We start from the raw sequence: 15,946 nt of genomic DNA, 5'->3' as shown, positions 1-15,946 counted from the left end.
TCCCAATCCCACATTTTCTTTTCCATTCAAGCGTTTTCTAGCTTTTATCGCTCATAAAACGGCTATTTTCTCAAGCATCGTCTGAAGTTTGAATCTTCTTCTTTGTGTATCCGCAAGAAGAGCAATAAAACTGTGTGTCTTACATGACCAACGACGGATTCATCATTTAAGAACACAATAAGAATCGAGTATATTTTTCTGAGATAGAATTGGTATTCTCATTCGAGGTTTCAGTTTTCATACGTTCAGCAATTGAGAAAATGAGAAAAACTTAATAAGCATTTTCGAAAACCATCACTAAAATTTAAAATTCAGTAAATTACGCTTTAGAAAAAATAGAGGAAGTGTATTACGTATGCCAAAACCCACTGGAGTAGCCTGAATGCAATGTTGGAGCACTTCTGTAAGCTCTAGTAATGCACTCAAAACCTTTAAGTTACAAAAAGTGCACTTCAAAGAAGAAAGCAATGAAAAATCTGACACATTATTTATATATTCGGCACGAGTTTAAAAGGAGCGACAAATACTTGAATGAAGCACAGGATGACTCACATGACAGTGCAGTAATTAAGCTGCTCATGCTTTTAAATTCCTCTTTAAAGTGAGAGGTAAAATTAGCAAAGTTATTCCAACACTTTTACTGTGACCATGACTTGGTGAAATGGTGAAATCAAGCAGTATTCACCCCTTGTTGTAATGAATCAAGTTCACTGATACAATGACCCAAGTTGGGGAGCAATCAATGCAAGTTAAATTGGATACAGCAAAACACATATCCAATAGACATTGGTTTGTCCGAAATTTGCTGTTCTTGAGCAAAAAACCCAGCGTAAGAAAAGAAAAATCTATTTCAGAAGGTAATGAAGTTAATGCGGATCTTTAACTAAATGTCCACAAGTATTTTATTTTAGTAAAACTAATTACAGTGGAGCCACAGCACGTGTTTTTATCAAGCGCATTATTTTTAGAGCAAAAATTCTTTATCATCTCATACGAGCGGCACACTTTTGCTAACCAAACGATAATTGCTAATTAGGATCTGACTTTGTAGTGCTTTACATTTGTTGAGCGCAATTCAAGAAAACTATTAATTCAAGTAATAAAAGCAGCCCTCCCTAAAAAGCTCAACTTTTTCTATTTGACATAAAAATTTAATTTTTAGAAGAATAAAGTCAATCCCGTGGGATCTCGGGATACAGCGAGATTGGCTACTTACAATCCCGAAATCCCGCGGAACTGAATTCGGCGCGGGATTAAAAACCCTAATATTAGAACAAAACAGTACAAAACATAAACTGGTAGCGAACAGAACTTATTAGTTTTAAAAAATAGTATGTCACTCAGTAAGAAAGCACCTTTCATATAGTGAAGGAATTTTTCAAATTGGTGCAGTGGTTCCAGAAATTACCTCGAACATATAAACAGAGAAAAATCCGCCCTCTCTCTTTATAATATTAGTATAGATAATGAAAACTTCTACCACTATGAAATCAATTTAGTAGATTTTTATCTCGTCTAAAACCTTGAGATTTTATGCCTCAAACTAAGGGTTTAACCGAACAAAAAATAAGGCGTAGCCCGACATGTGATGGGAAAAGCGCGAGTTAGAACAATTCTTTTTGAACATTGAAGGTCAGATCCGCCACTTCTGCTTCCGACCGGTCGTAAAACCATCAGTTTTGACCAGGAATATAACTTATTATATATATATATATATATATATATATATATATATATATATATATATATATATATATATATATATATATATATATATATATATATATATATATATATATATATATATATATATATATATATATATATATTTTTTTTTTTTTTTTTTTTTTTTTCGCCAAATGAATTTCAATTGCACGATTTTGTCTCATTGTTATTTGTTTCTTCATTTGGCATCATCTTGCCAGCAAATTATTAATTTGTTTTTAATACGATCTGAGAAGATTGGAGTCTGAGTGAACACTGCGCTTATACTTTTCAAAACTCTAATTTTTCAAAGATGTTACTGAACTAATTATTTCGTTAGTCTGCGAAAACATATCTTCCATTAAAATAAATAAATGAAATAAAATAAAAATCTCCAAAATATTATGGCAGTTTTTGTGTGATTCAATGTGTCTGTACACTTGAAAGCGGAAAACTTAAGAAATTTTTTTTGTGTTTTGCTTTATTTTAAAACTAGTGGTACCCGCACGGCTTTGCCCGTAATAGAAAATTAAAAGGTCTTTTGGTTCTCCTGTATATATACAAATAATGTATGGTGAATTTTCTCGCCAATTGACTTGTGTCCATGTTATGATAATTTCGTAATTTACTCGTCCATCTTATGATAATTTTGCTCCGGAAAATGTTCTTAAAATTGGAATAGAAAAAGAACCGCATCAAATTTTCGAAAAATCGCTTCGAGGTGCACACCCCCATAATACAACCAACTTTGTGCCAAATTTCATTAAAGTCGGCCGAACGGTTTAGGCGCTATGCGCGTCACATCCTGACAAACAGAGATCCGGAGAGGGAGACTTTCAGCTTTATTGTTAGTAAAGATTAGTAAAAAGCAGGACTTTGACCAGGTGACTAGAGTTTGACTAGAGGGCCACGAGAAAATTCTAACTCCTTAAAGTGTGCCGTAAATCGGAAATGTTTGAGAACCCTTGGCTTAAAACAAACTTCATTGCTATACTTTTAAGGAGAACCAAAAACTTTAATATTCTGGATTTTTGTCTTGAGGTACTACTACTTATAGTTCTGTGTAAAAAAAACTTTAAATTCAATTTCTGAATAATCATGCTTTTGTTATACATCAGCTAGGTGAAATAATGGTTTCAATTTAAAAAAAAAAACTTTTGCCGTACGATAATCTGAAGCAGTGCTGTTCAACCTAAGTCCCGTGGACCACATGGACTCTGGGCCAGTCTAGGCTTATCCGTGTGGCTCGTTGTTTTGCTCAATGTTATCAATCCAAAACCTCGATTAATCACAATGACACAAATTCAGAGCCAAATATTCAGAAATTGGGTTTTGGAAAACAGTTATGCGAAAAAAAAAAAAATTCTTATTTCTCTACTAATAATAAAGCTGAAAGTCTCTCTGTCTAGATCTCTGTGACGCGTATAGCACAAAATTCACCTGCAATATAGAATCGGAAGATATTTTTTGTTTTTCCCGAAACTTTGCACATGTAACATACCTACTAGGACAATGGGGTCGTTTCCAATGTTTCAAAAGTATTTTTTTTCTGACATGCTTAAAAACATAGGATCTAACCATTTTTTAAATAATTTGTTTAAGTTTAATATTTTCAGAAAATTACTTAAATCGGTGATCTTTCATTGTTTACATTTCTTGCCGATGACATCACAAATGATGAAATGCCATTCTGTGTTGCCATTCTCAGAGCAAAATATTTAATTCGCTTCTTTACTCACGTGTATTGGCAACGATATGGTTAATAGCAAGCGTAGAGAGCAATTTTATTTCGCCTCTTGATTATCATAACGTAGAAACGCGGTACAAAGATGCGCCAAAAAGCATCATTTGTGACGTCATCTAGACCACGCCTTGTTTGAAAAATCGAACATTTTATAAAACTAATTAAAAAATAACTGTTGGGAAAATGAAAGAATTTTCTGTGTTCATGCTATTTTTTTTTTTTTTTTTTTGCTTATTCTATCAATTTCGGTGACTAAAAGTACTACTTTTGACTGAAGGAAACAACTCCATTAGCAATCACGAATTACTAATTGTGATCACTTGGTTGAAGTTGCTGTTCCGGAGTTCCGGGTAAAGAGTAATTCAGATATCGTTCGCACGTCACGTTAACCACGTTAAGGGCAATTCACACTACGGTCGTCCGTCCTGTCCATCCTGTTTTTTGACGTGACGGACGGCAGACGAAAACAGAGTAGCATTCACAAGGCATTCATATGCGATCGCCGTACATCAATCACGTGGCTGAATTCACCCGCCAGAGAGAAGAGCGCGCTGCTTGGCAGAAACCAATGAAATGCTGTCCTGCTTTTGACGGCCGGCAGATATCAAGATATCTCTGATCAAAACCGTCTCATCCAAGATGGCTTGCTGTCATGGCAACCAGCAAAGAAAATCTGTTTCGGGTGAAACAAACAGGATGGACGGGACGGACTGTCATAGGTTGAACTGCCCCTTAAGCTGACAGACGTGCGTTTTCCGAAAGAGGAGAAGCATTCATATATCGCGGACGCCCGTAAAATACTCAGACAATAGGGAGAATTTTGTGGAGACCAATGAAATGCGACTCACAACTGTACGGACGTCAAATGTCTAGCTTCTCGTCACGTTGACGGGTTCTATAGAATACGGCTTGCTGTCATGGCAGCGCCGATCGAAGACTGGTTTTAGGGAAAAAAGATCGTCGGTGACGTGATGTGCAGACGCTGTCTGAATTACGCTTAACTTTTGAGTCCTGGGTCTCCGGCGACACACTATCAACCGGCCTCAACTAGTGAGTTCTCCTAATGGGTGATGGTGTCCATGTCCCCCAGAATCGACGGAATCGACTATATTTATACCCTACCCTCTCGACTTTACACATTCCTCTTTATACAAAGACAACATCCAGCATACAGCATCTAGCATCCAGCCACTGGCATTCATTTGAATTTTGACTCCTTGAAATCAATTAGGGGAAACCCGGGCAACTTGAATACCTTAAGCTTTCCTTGCTTATTGTCGTTTAGTTATAACTGGGGAAATTGAAACAAATATTTATAATCACTCTTCATTTAATGAACTTACGTAAAGCAATAACGGTTGTCCTTAATATTAATTATACTTTTAGATATAATACCAGCTTTCAACAATGACATGAATGTCCACTTTGCCCGACACCCTGGGTTAAGTGGATTCAGTACTAGGGCAAAGCGAGTAACAACTTTATTTGTCATAAAACTAAACATTAAAAATGAAATAACTATTGAATGTTAAAGGAACAAATTCAAAAACATTTTTTTGCTACAATGCTAATTATTGTAGTTGTTACAAACAATGAAATTGAACTTAAAAATGAAATAAACTTTGAACTTTAAAGGAACATATTAAAAAACATTTTTTTTTTGCTACTACGCTAATTATTGTAGTTATTACAAATAAAGAAATCGAACTTAAAAATAAAATTAACATTGAAAATTCATGAACACATTAAAAAACATTTTTGCTACACTACTAATAATTGCAGACAAAAAAAGTTAAACTAAGAAAATTCAACATCCAAAATTATTGGAGCATATTTAAAATAAAAACATTTTTCTGCTACATTACTAGTCACTGCAGTTATCACAAACAAAATTCATCATCATTTTCGAATGCTGAACACTCTTCCTGACACCACTGAGTACAAATACGACATTGTGTACAGTTTTTCGTTAATGGATCATCTTTTTCAATGTACATTTCACCACAGAAAATGCACTTAACACATCTTCAAATTTCTTTCCTTCTATCTTTATATGTTTCTATTTTGCAGTTTTATGTATTGTGGCAGAGATATTTGATTTACAGATTTTTTGGTAGTAATCATTTTAATAGTCTTCTGAGAAGCTTTAGTCGAAACATCGTCTAGTGACTTCATGACAGTCTTTCTTGCTTTTTCAAATTTTTGTTTCTGATCTTCCTTTACTGGAATTCATGTTCGAGGTGTATATCTTTGTAGCTTATTGTTATTGGTTTAGCAGGCTGAGGAATAGCTTGTAAAACTGAAAGACTACAGTAGTTCTTAGAATATCCTGGTTTGGATGAAGCGGCGGGAACATCATTGCCTTTGACCTCAGGGGAATCCCCCCCCAGGAAAGGTTTCAGACCCCATGGGAGTATAAAGACTGTCTTCAATGGTAGCATTATCTTGAGATCACAAAATTGAAGGCCTTCCAGGTTCGGATGAAGTGACTTGTCATGACCGGGCAAAGTGAATATGGTATCCACTTTGCCCAATCCGCTTTGCCCTTCAGGTACATTTTTGAGGTTATCCCAAATTACTAAAAAATCAGAACGTCTAAACTCGTCGTCTACAGATAGTTAAAAGCTACATCATCATGCATAAAATCCTACTCATAACAAAGAAACTGTCACAAATAGTATTAAAGTTATAAACAAAACATTTACCTCTACAAATCAATATTATTTTCTCATAAACATACTCTTTCCGTTCATTGGCGCCGCACGACGCGAACTCGCCCAGACGTGTTTGCCGCACCCGGAGCGGCAACAGATGACTTTTGCTATGACAACGCGGTTGCCGGCCAACGAACAATTTGGGAGTTATAGTCAATATTCGCTTTGCCCGGGGTATCAACTTTACCATGGTTTCCCCTATGTTTTTCGCAATTATGATTGCAATAGGTTCCATTTATGGAAACACGAAACCCAACGAGTAGGTTCCTATCTCAATCCGTGGTTGTGAAAATCATAATTAGAATTCAAAATGTCAAAGTTCAAATTAATGCCAGAGGCTGGATGCTGTGAGCAGTATTTTATTTTTTTTATTTTATTCATTATTTTTTTATTTAATTTTATTTATTTATTTATTTTCTTTCTTTTTTGGTAAATTAAAGATCAGATTCATAACCTTTGCCGACCTATGCCATATATATTAAAAGCTGTGATGCAACGCAAAAGTAACCGGTATGGCTACAAGTTACACTGAATTACTCTTGCTTTGTGTAAGGAAATAAAATAATGTTTTATCTAGATCTTAATCTTTTATCTACAATATTTTATATTTCATATTACGTCGAAAATTTTAATTGTATGAATAAGCTGCAAAGATATACTATCTTATGCTTTGACTTTCGACATTTATAATTTGAAATACATGATTATCTTGATACTTAAGTCATCATTTATGAAATGATGCAAAAAGGAATAATTCACCCTTGTTGGTATCTTGAAAAAGCGTGATAAATAAATATATTAAGTATATATATAAAAAAAATAAACTCAATTATTGCTAAAAAGAACAGCTGAACTAGTATATCTCAGGACACTTACGATTTAAGAAAAAGGAAAAAAATTAAGCAAAAACATTTTATTAAAATAAGCATCTTGCAAAATATTCAATTATGAATTGAAAAAGAAAGCAAAATTACGCTTTTTACTACAGATTTCTACTGCAAAAATCAACAGATTTCAAACAAAAGAAAAAAAAAGTTCGAGCTAACATAATATCATCACTCGAGATTATATTCTAATTAAGCCGAGCAGTTCATCTGTCCATCATTAAAGTTCCGAATTTCAAAATTAAAAAAATAGATGAGTGACTTTTTTGGGTCACTAATATCTGAAACTTGGAGCGCATTAATACCGAAGACCGTCCTTGAGGCATCAACGTGTCTCCCATCGCAATTCGAATCTAAATCTTCATTCCAAATCTCCCAATCAAACAATAAAAAATGGCCCCCGCGTTCGAATCAAACAAAAAAAGAAACGATTCCCTAATGAACGGATTTCCCTCTGTTGCCAGTAGGAAGTGAGAAAATTGCTTGAAGAATCCCAATCTGGATCAAGGCTAAGCAGGAACCACGCCCGTGCGAGTACCCACCATGACCTTTAAACAATGCGCATACTTGGACACCATTTGCATCGGAAACACAAGAGATGGGCGCGGATTTTTCAAGATTTTTTAATTTCATTTGTTTCTTTTTTGCTTCTTATTTGACGGCACACGCTTTGGTAAAGTAGTGCAAGCCCGTTAACAAAACAGTTACACCTTGTATCTGATTTTAGTATAAATAGATGCCGCTTGCTCACGGAAGGCACACTGAGTTTCCACAGCTCAAGCGAACATCGACATGCAGGTAAATATCCCCTCATATTCAATTTCTTCATTATTGTATATTTCTCAAAAAAAAAACATACTTGCTTTTTGTTCTTAAGAAAGCCTACAAAAAAAGCACAAGCATCGATCAGTCTTGCAGTTAATTTCTGTTGTCTCTACTCATAATTTATCCGTTAACCACAAAGATGTGCTTCATTCGTTGAGTCAAAGATAAACCAGCAGACATAAAAGAAATACCATTCGTTAATAGCTTATGAAGCCTAACTCATGATTTATTAACTAATTGTAAGGAAATCTGCTCCATTCATCCAGTTAAATGTAAACTATCGGACAAAAAAACTAGTAGCAAGCATTTAGCACTTAAATGGTTAGTTTATAGTTTCTACCATTTTAACATGCAGTTCATGATTTTGCTGAAGAATAAACTGATCCGTTATTTCGTAAATGATTTTACCTATATATATATATGATATCACCAATTCATGCGTAAGTTTCCTTTGATGAACAGCTTAACATACCCTTAAACATTTTTCTTTAGCTAATTGCAAGAGGATTTGTTCAGTTCAAGAAGAACTAGCCGATAGTTGCAAACAAATAATATACAAGCTAATAACGTCTATCATCTTGAGACAATTCATGATTTAGCTGAAGAAACACATTTACTCCGTTATTTCGAAAATGAATTATTTAAAAATTAATATTTCCGTCGTAACTTTCAACCGAGACTTCCAATGTAAATTTTCTATTGATTGCTTATTTTTTCAATTATTCTTCGGAAGGTCTTCTAATTTCTAAAACTAACTTTTCCTTTCGAGCAATCAATTACTGCATTCTGCGCATTGTTTTCATTTGAATAAACCGGGGAAAGTTTTCAAACTTTGTTTTAAATATTAAATTATTTTACTCAATTTGTATCGCAGTTCCTTTCAAAAATGAAATAACTGCTTAAAAACCACAATCAAAAATGTATCTAAGGCCAGGTGAAAATAAAATGTGCATTACTAGAGTCTAGATTCATCCAAAACTTATTTTATAATCAATAATTTTTCTCAATCCTTCAATTGCGTATGTAGATATCGCATGTTTATTCGTTTATATGACATCTTGTTCCAGTTTCTGACTTTTTACTCTTTTCTTTGCAGGTCTTAATCCTCTTCGCTCTTTTTGCCGCTTCCCAGGCCGCCATCTTACTGGGCGGAGCTAGTGAACAGTATCGCAGCCAAGACGTAAGTACCACTCTGTATAAATAGTATGTCACTTACCCATTAACATGAAACGCGTTTTAGCTTTTGTTACAAGGAATTGAATAATTAAAAACGGGTTCGGAAGAGAACAGTGGAGAGGAAAAAAATATGCACGAACAATTTAACAAACAGTATAAAAATATAATGTTTAAATATCTTTTAGTACACATGCAGTCCCATTTCGATGTTGTTTATTTTTAAGATATCGAGAAAAGATGCATGTTCCCATCGAGGGCCAAGAAATACTGAAAATTATCATTTTTCCTTACATAAATATCAAAAAGATTGTGCTGAAGTAGGAAGTTTAAAAAAATACAAATAAATAAATGGCCTTAACCATCCAATGACAATTCTTTTCTTTCTTTTTTTTTTTCTTCTTTTACTTAGTATATTTTATATTGCTAGAAGGATTATTAGAAAGAGATTTAAGTGTTCCTATTACAAAAAGATTAAGAAACCAAACAGTTAACATGAAATGTTTCTGAATTCACTGTTTTTAAACAGAGTTCACTGTAACAAATGCAGCATATCTTACAACCTTAAGTGACCATGTAATATTTTACAAATAAATAAATGGCATTAGCCATCCAATGATACTTCTTTTCATTTTTTTTTCTTCCTTTACTTAGTATATTTTATATCGCTAGAAGGATTATTAGAAAGAGATTTAAGTGTTCCTATTATAAAAATATTAAGAAACCAATCAGTTAACATAAAATGTTTCTGAATTCATTGTTTTTAAACAGAGTTCTCTGTAACAAATGCAGCATATCTTACAACTTTATGTGACCATGTAATATTTGAAATAGTAATGAACTGTGAATAATATTTTTACTTTCTTCTATATCTAATATATAAAAGGAAATGTTGGTTTCGTGCAATTTTCGAATTTCGAATTTTGACGGATTCGAACGTTTTGAGGTGTGCCGAGTCCATTTCGATCATTTTCGACTAATGCGTGACATTGTAATTTAGTGCAAGATATTATAAAATGATGCATAATAAGAATGAAATTAATTTAATTCATGTAAGATGCTTTCGTTAAAAATTAAACTGAAGCTGCGTAAGTAGCAGATGTACACGTTCATACTTTTTTTTTTGTTATGAGAAATAAAATCAGGTCAATAACATATTTTCGAAATATATTTATATTTTTTGCTTCAGAGCTGATGACTCAAACTTTAAGCAAGACATGTGACATGCATGTGAAGCAGTTTTCAGCAGAGACGTTTTTTAGACTGTATAATCGAACTCTTTTGCAGCTTAATTCTTTTTATAAGTCAAAAAAGTAAAAGCAGATTACGAAGGAACCTAGAAGTCAATACAATATTTTAAAAGTCACTACTGCTATTAGAACGCAGGGGTAATTGATATATAAAACACACGGATTATGGAAGTAATGCCAAGCATTTTGAATAACGAAAGAATTAGGCATAGTGCTTAATACTAGACCCGTTTTGATTCCGCTGCATTTATGTAGACATCGACAAAAGTTTAGAAATTTTATTCATTAGTTAAATAACGTTTGATTTTAGCAGTTTGCCGTACTGACAAAAATAATTTTCGAACTTTATTATGTCCCTAGAGGTACCCGCACGACTATGCCCGTAGTAGAAATTAAAAAAGTCATTTGGTTCGCCTGTATATTCACAAATAATGGATGATGAATTTCTAGCCAATTTGCTATGTTCATTTGCTCGCCCACGTTATGGTAATTTCCACGTAACGTTATGATAATTTACTCGACCACATTATGATAATTTGCTCGAAAAAATGTTCTTCAAATTGGAATAGAAAAAGAACAAAATCGAATTTTCAAAAAATCGCTTCGAAGTGCTCACCCCTATGCTACAGATTAGTTCTGTGCCAAATTTCAGGAAAATCAGTCGATCGGTTTAGGCGCTATGCGCGTAACAGACATCCAGACGTCCAGAGACACAGACTTTGTTTTATTAGAGTAAAGATTCAGCAAACATTGTCTATGTAGTTGAATTTAACCGCTAAAGATGGCTGTAATCTGTTAGCAGGAATTGACCGGAAAAACGGTGCGGCAGTTTAAATTTGGATGATTGTGTGAAACGTGTGATTTGAGACAAAGAGGAATGTATCCCAAATGCCTAGAAAAGTTGCCAGAGATCAATTCTTATGCAGAGGTATGCCACATTTAGTTTATTTCTGAAAGCTGTTTTCATGAAAACATAAGCATTAGGAACCAAAATTTGGAAAAATATGATTATAAAAAGGTTTGGTCAAGTTTTAGATATAGCTCAAAAAATAAGCGTGGTAAGTAACTTTGTAAGTTTTCGTAGCGAGCGTACTGGAAAAGTATTCCTATCCGCAACTTGCAGCCCAATCTGGCAACGCTTCTCAAATAGCAATTCCAGCAATTATAGATTTTCAATCGTTTATTATAGAAAGAAGTGGGAATGATGTTCTGTTCATGGGTTTTGAACCACTTCTGTTCAAATCACAGAATTATTTACTAAACTAACGTAAATAAATTTTCCATCAAACTTGGTGGAAAAAATAGCGAAAAATTGTTTCCTTTTTTTCTTTTTGACATTAAATCTAATGTTATTTTTTTACCAATATCTAAGATTGTAATTTCTTTCCAGGGCCATGGCAACTACGCCTTCGGTTATAACGAGGGCCATGGTTCAGGAGCCACCTTCCGAAAAGAGACTGGATCCCACGGAGTAGTTGCCGGATCTTACGGACTCAGTGATGCTGATGGCCGACAACGTATTGTCAACTACGTCGCCGATGCTGCCGGATTCCGTGCTGACATTAAGACCAACGAGCCCGGTGTGGAGCCTAAAGACCCAGCCAACACAGCCATCAACAAGGCCGGTCTCGTTGTAGCCCCAGCACACCACGCATACGCAGCCCCTGTCCTCCCTTACGCTGCTCCCTTGCACCATGCTGCACCCTTGCACCACGCCGCGTCTTTGCACCACGCCGCTCCTCTCCACTACGCCGCTGGACATCCGTTGGGAGCCTACGCTTACAACACCGCCATTGCCCACCATGGTCTCGCACATCCTGGTCACTACGGTTACTACTATTAAAGGGTTAGTTTCAGCTAGAAGACTGTTTTGTGATTTTCTGCCAGACCGTCCTGGTGGATCATAGTCACCAACATGCTACTGTGATCCTCCTGATGGATCGTAGTCGCCCAGAAGCTGCAATGATATTTCTTGTAGATCCCAGTAGCTCATAAATGTTGGGATTCCCAAAATGGTCTGGATCACAGCATGGTCATTCAATCAGAACTAAGGACATTGCCAAAGGACAATAAATCTATTCGCAGGGTGCTATCCTTACTGAGGTTGTGTTAACCTGGTGTGCTCAAGGGTTTTCGGGCTTATTTTCTATGTGCCAATAAGAAAAATAAAATATTTAGTTTCACAAATTCTCCTTTCTGAGAGATCCTTTTTTTGAACTAAACAGCATGATTGTTGGTAAAACAGAATATCACAGTGTGTCTGAATTACTTCATCCATAAAACGAAACACAAAAATAGAGACAACTAATACTTAAGTAAATAACTGTAATCAAACAGCATTATCATTTGAATGCAAAAAAAAAGGACAATGCCGCCGAAGCAATCCTTGTTTAACAAAAAATCGGTCACCAATAGCATAAATTTTTCACTTGAAAAAAAAATGCACAAGAGAAAAATGTAAAGCTAATAAAAATTAGTCAAAAAAAAAACTTTAAATTGAAACAATTTTCTAGATTGAATTCGTTGACCTAGCTATGCCGTAAAGTTCATATGCTGCTTAGTGATCTGAGTCTGTAGCTGCTTAGTAATCTGAAATAGTTCTGAATCATTTAATAAGATACTACTAGCACAAATGAAAACTCTCGGAACAGGAAATAAAACTTTAAGCAAGGGAAAAAAAATGGATTCGAAACCATTTAAAAACGACTTAAGCTATAAATTAGACATAATTTTAATCAAGCATTCGTTTTATTTCTTAAGTGACATTTGAAATTTTACTTTTTATATTTTGATATTTATAAAATACACCAGAATTTCTTTAACCTAGCTATGGTTTACTTTTCACATAAAGATTTTAGTGCTTGTATCACGAAACAATAAACAAATATTCATCTAGAAAATGAAAATACTCTGCTTTTCCGTTTTGTGAGATATTTTACAGATTATATATTATAAAATCTTCAAAAATACAAAAATAAATAAATAAATAAATAAAAATAAAAATTAAAAAAGAAGGAAAGGAACCAAAAACAAAAAAAAGACTTAAGACAAGAGTAATACAATAGGAGTAGGACAAACAATGCAGTACAATAGCATTAATGTATTACAATACTATCCAACCACGGATTACATAGAATTTTTAGACGTCCAGATAAGACGAATCTATGTGAATAAGGGGGAAAAGTAAAAATTTGATGCACGTATTCCACTCATTTGAATGAGACTCTACTTCTGCAAAAGCTGACATCGGTAAAAAATAATAGATTTGTCTATTTCCGGCTGTAAAAGGGATGTTTGTCTTTCCATACAATCCGTGGTCAGACAGTATTATTAAAACTTTTCTATTGTTTCCATAGGTACAGGGGATTGAAATTTATTTATTTATTTTTATTTAAAATGGAAAATCTTCTTTTCTGCTTCTATCCCATTCATATGAATCAAATCTATCGTTGTTGACAAAATTTTGGAAGGATTTAAATTGTTATGGAACTACTGTTGATTGGCAAAGCTATGGAAGAGTAATCTAATAATGATGTTTATTGATGATATCAAAACATTTTAATAAAACAAAATGAATAAAATTCATTGAAAATACATTTTTCTGACTCTCTAAATGCGTAATGATTGCGAGCCGTAACTACAGTAATTTTTTACCAATGAAAATTCAGTGATGCTTATGTGTGGCTAATTTTTAAACACACGCTTTGTAACATTCCTTGAATTCAAACATTCTGAAACTTAAGTAGGGATCAGTTGAGGGATTTGGAATGGGGTAGATGGAAACAAACTGAGTTGCACCACTTTTGGGGATTTTTATGACCAAACTACCATTGAATGATGAGTAAGAAACATAAGAAGGACACTAGAGAGATCCGCATTTTTCTGAACAATGGAATAGGTTTTTGTTTTAAATAATGTTTGTTATGTTTGAATTTAGTTCCTCATTGTTTGAAGAAAGTGCTTAAAAAAAGCTTTTTACCGAAGATAAGTGATCGTATATTTCTCTCTTTAGCAGATCTACAAACACAAAGTGGTTTCAACTACTTTTATTTCTTATGAGAGATGTTGCTGTATAACGAATGTCGTCTCTTCTCTTCTACTTTAACTGTGCAAGTCAGGTGTTTCCAGTTACCCTATACAGATTGTACTCGATAGTAATATGAAACAACTAAGCTTGTCTTATTTCCTATCTTTTAGGAAGACAATATAAATTTAATTTCGACGCAAATTATAAGTACTATATTTATACTTTTCTGTATATTTTACTTAAATTTAGCAAGTAATTTAATTTTTTCGCAAATTTTTGTTTTTTTATTAAAGGTTTTTAGGCTGCATTTGGAAGTCGTATACTGCCCGTGGACTTCAAATTGAATAAAGTTACTCTAGAGCTTCTCAATATTTTACGTCGAGACTTACTTACATCAACTTGATGGGAAGGGTGTCAACAAACCAGTGTTGACAAATAGATACGCGTGAGCTTAATGGGAACAAGATTCCATTCGCTAATAAAAAGTCACAAACTCTTTTTTTATGTACAGTTATTTTGAGGGAGTTATAGCTTTGGATGCAATGTACAAAATTTTATCTCTCTACTCATCCAAGAATGAAAGGATGGAAGGTTAAAACACCGAAAATCTATTTCCAATTACTCTACAACTTCAATGCCAGGAACATTGCATTGTAAATCACATCAATTAGAAGCTTTGGTTGACCGGAGGAGAAGCGGGATAGGGAGTAAAAAAGAAAGGGAATGAAATCATGCCTAAAAATTTCGCCGCGAGAAAAGTGAGAGAGAGAAAGAAATTGTATGGACCTATTTAAAATAAATAGAAGGAGAATTACGTGGAGTCAGCAACAGGTCATCCCCTAATGGCCAGACGAAAATTGAACGTACAAGAGTCGCAGAAGCATCTGAAACTACCAAAAAGTAGGCAAATATAGGATAGACTGAGGCAGCGAGAAGCAAAAGGATGTAACTGCCAAATTTTAAAAAGATGAGATAACCACTACAAATAGTAGGAGAACCTGTCCTTATCCGACGTAGGTGCTGCTATACAGCATGATTTTAGGAAAAAAAATTAATGAGAACCTACCTAAGATCTGAACTTTAAAAGCGTTCAATTCAAAACTTTTAAAAGCCCAATTACATCTCTTTGCCTCATATAATCAAACCCAGTCTCCTGTCATGCATTTGAAAAGAAAGCACAAAGCATTTACAGTGATATTCTCCTTTATGAATAAAGATATATGAAACGAAATCATATTTAGCACGGGGATTTTATTTTACATAATGAACGAAAAAATAATTTAGTATGCACAATTGCACAAGTTTCTTTAAGTAAATCAAATGTTATACATAATTCGTACGGAAATATAAAATCATCTCGCCAATAACATCTCATAACAATGAAATACGATTACATGAACAAGTATTGATTATATACTTCTCTTTGGATATAAAGCTCAAATTTGAATTGTGTTTCATTGCAAAAAAAAAAAATTCTTTACCAAGTGTAATTTCAGTTTTATTCAATTTTCGTTAAACAACATCTTGTTACTGAGAGCTTACAAAAATTTTGAGAAATGATATCGTCATGGAGAAAACCTTAAACAATTATGTTATTAAAACAAATACCAACGTGTAAAAGAATC

The 15,946-nt window shown here is 33.9% G+C and overlaps 1 protein-coding gene across 1 annotated transcript; it reads left to right on the top strand.

The window, feature by feature from the left end:
• The first annotated feature begins 7,770 nt into the window (after positions 1 to 7,770).
• On the top strand, positions 7,771 to 12,481 carry LOC129231477 (cuticle protein 14-like). Its single transcript, XM_054865808.1, has 3 exons — positions 7,771 to 7,844; positions 8,968 to 9,051; positions 11,685 to 12,481. Exons 1-3 carry the CDS (start codon positions 7,839 to 7,841, stop codon positions 12,135 to 12,137), a joined length of 543 nt encoding a protein of 180 aa, XP_054721783.1. The 5' UTR covers positions 7,771 to 7,838; the 3' UTR covers positions 12,138 to 12,481.
• The last annotated feature ends 3,465 nt before the right edge of the window (positions 12,482 to 15,946 follow it).

Source organism: Uloborus diversus, chromosome 1 (genome assembly GCF_026930045.1).
Source record: "Uloborus diversus isolate 005 chromosome 1, Udiv.v.3.1, whole genome shotgun sequence".
In the NCBI taxonomy this organism is placed as follows: Eukaryota; Metazoa; Arthropoda; class Arachnida; order Araneae; family Uloboridae; genus Uloborus; species Uloborus diversus.
The sequence above is the reverse complement of the archived record's forward strand: the minus strand, read 5'-3'. Positions and strand labels throughout refer to the sequence as shown.

Coding starts and splice junctions, on each gene's coding strand:
- LOC129231477 (XM_054865808.1), top strand. Junction 9,052..11,684: donor AACAGTATCGCAGCCAAGAC/GTAAGTACCACT, acceptor ATTTCTTTCCAG/GGCCATGGCAACTACGCCTT.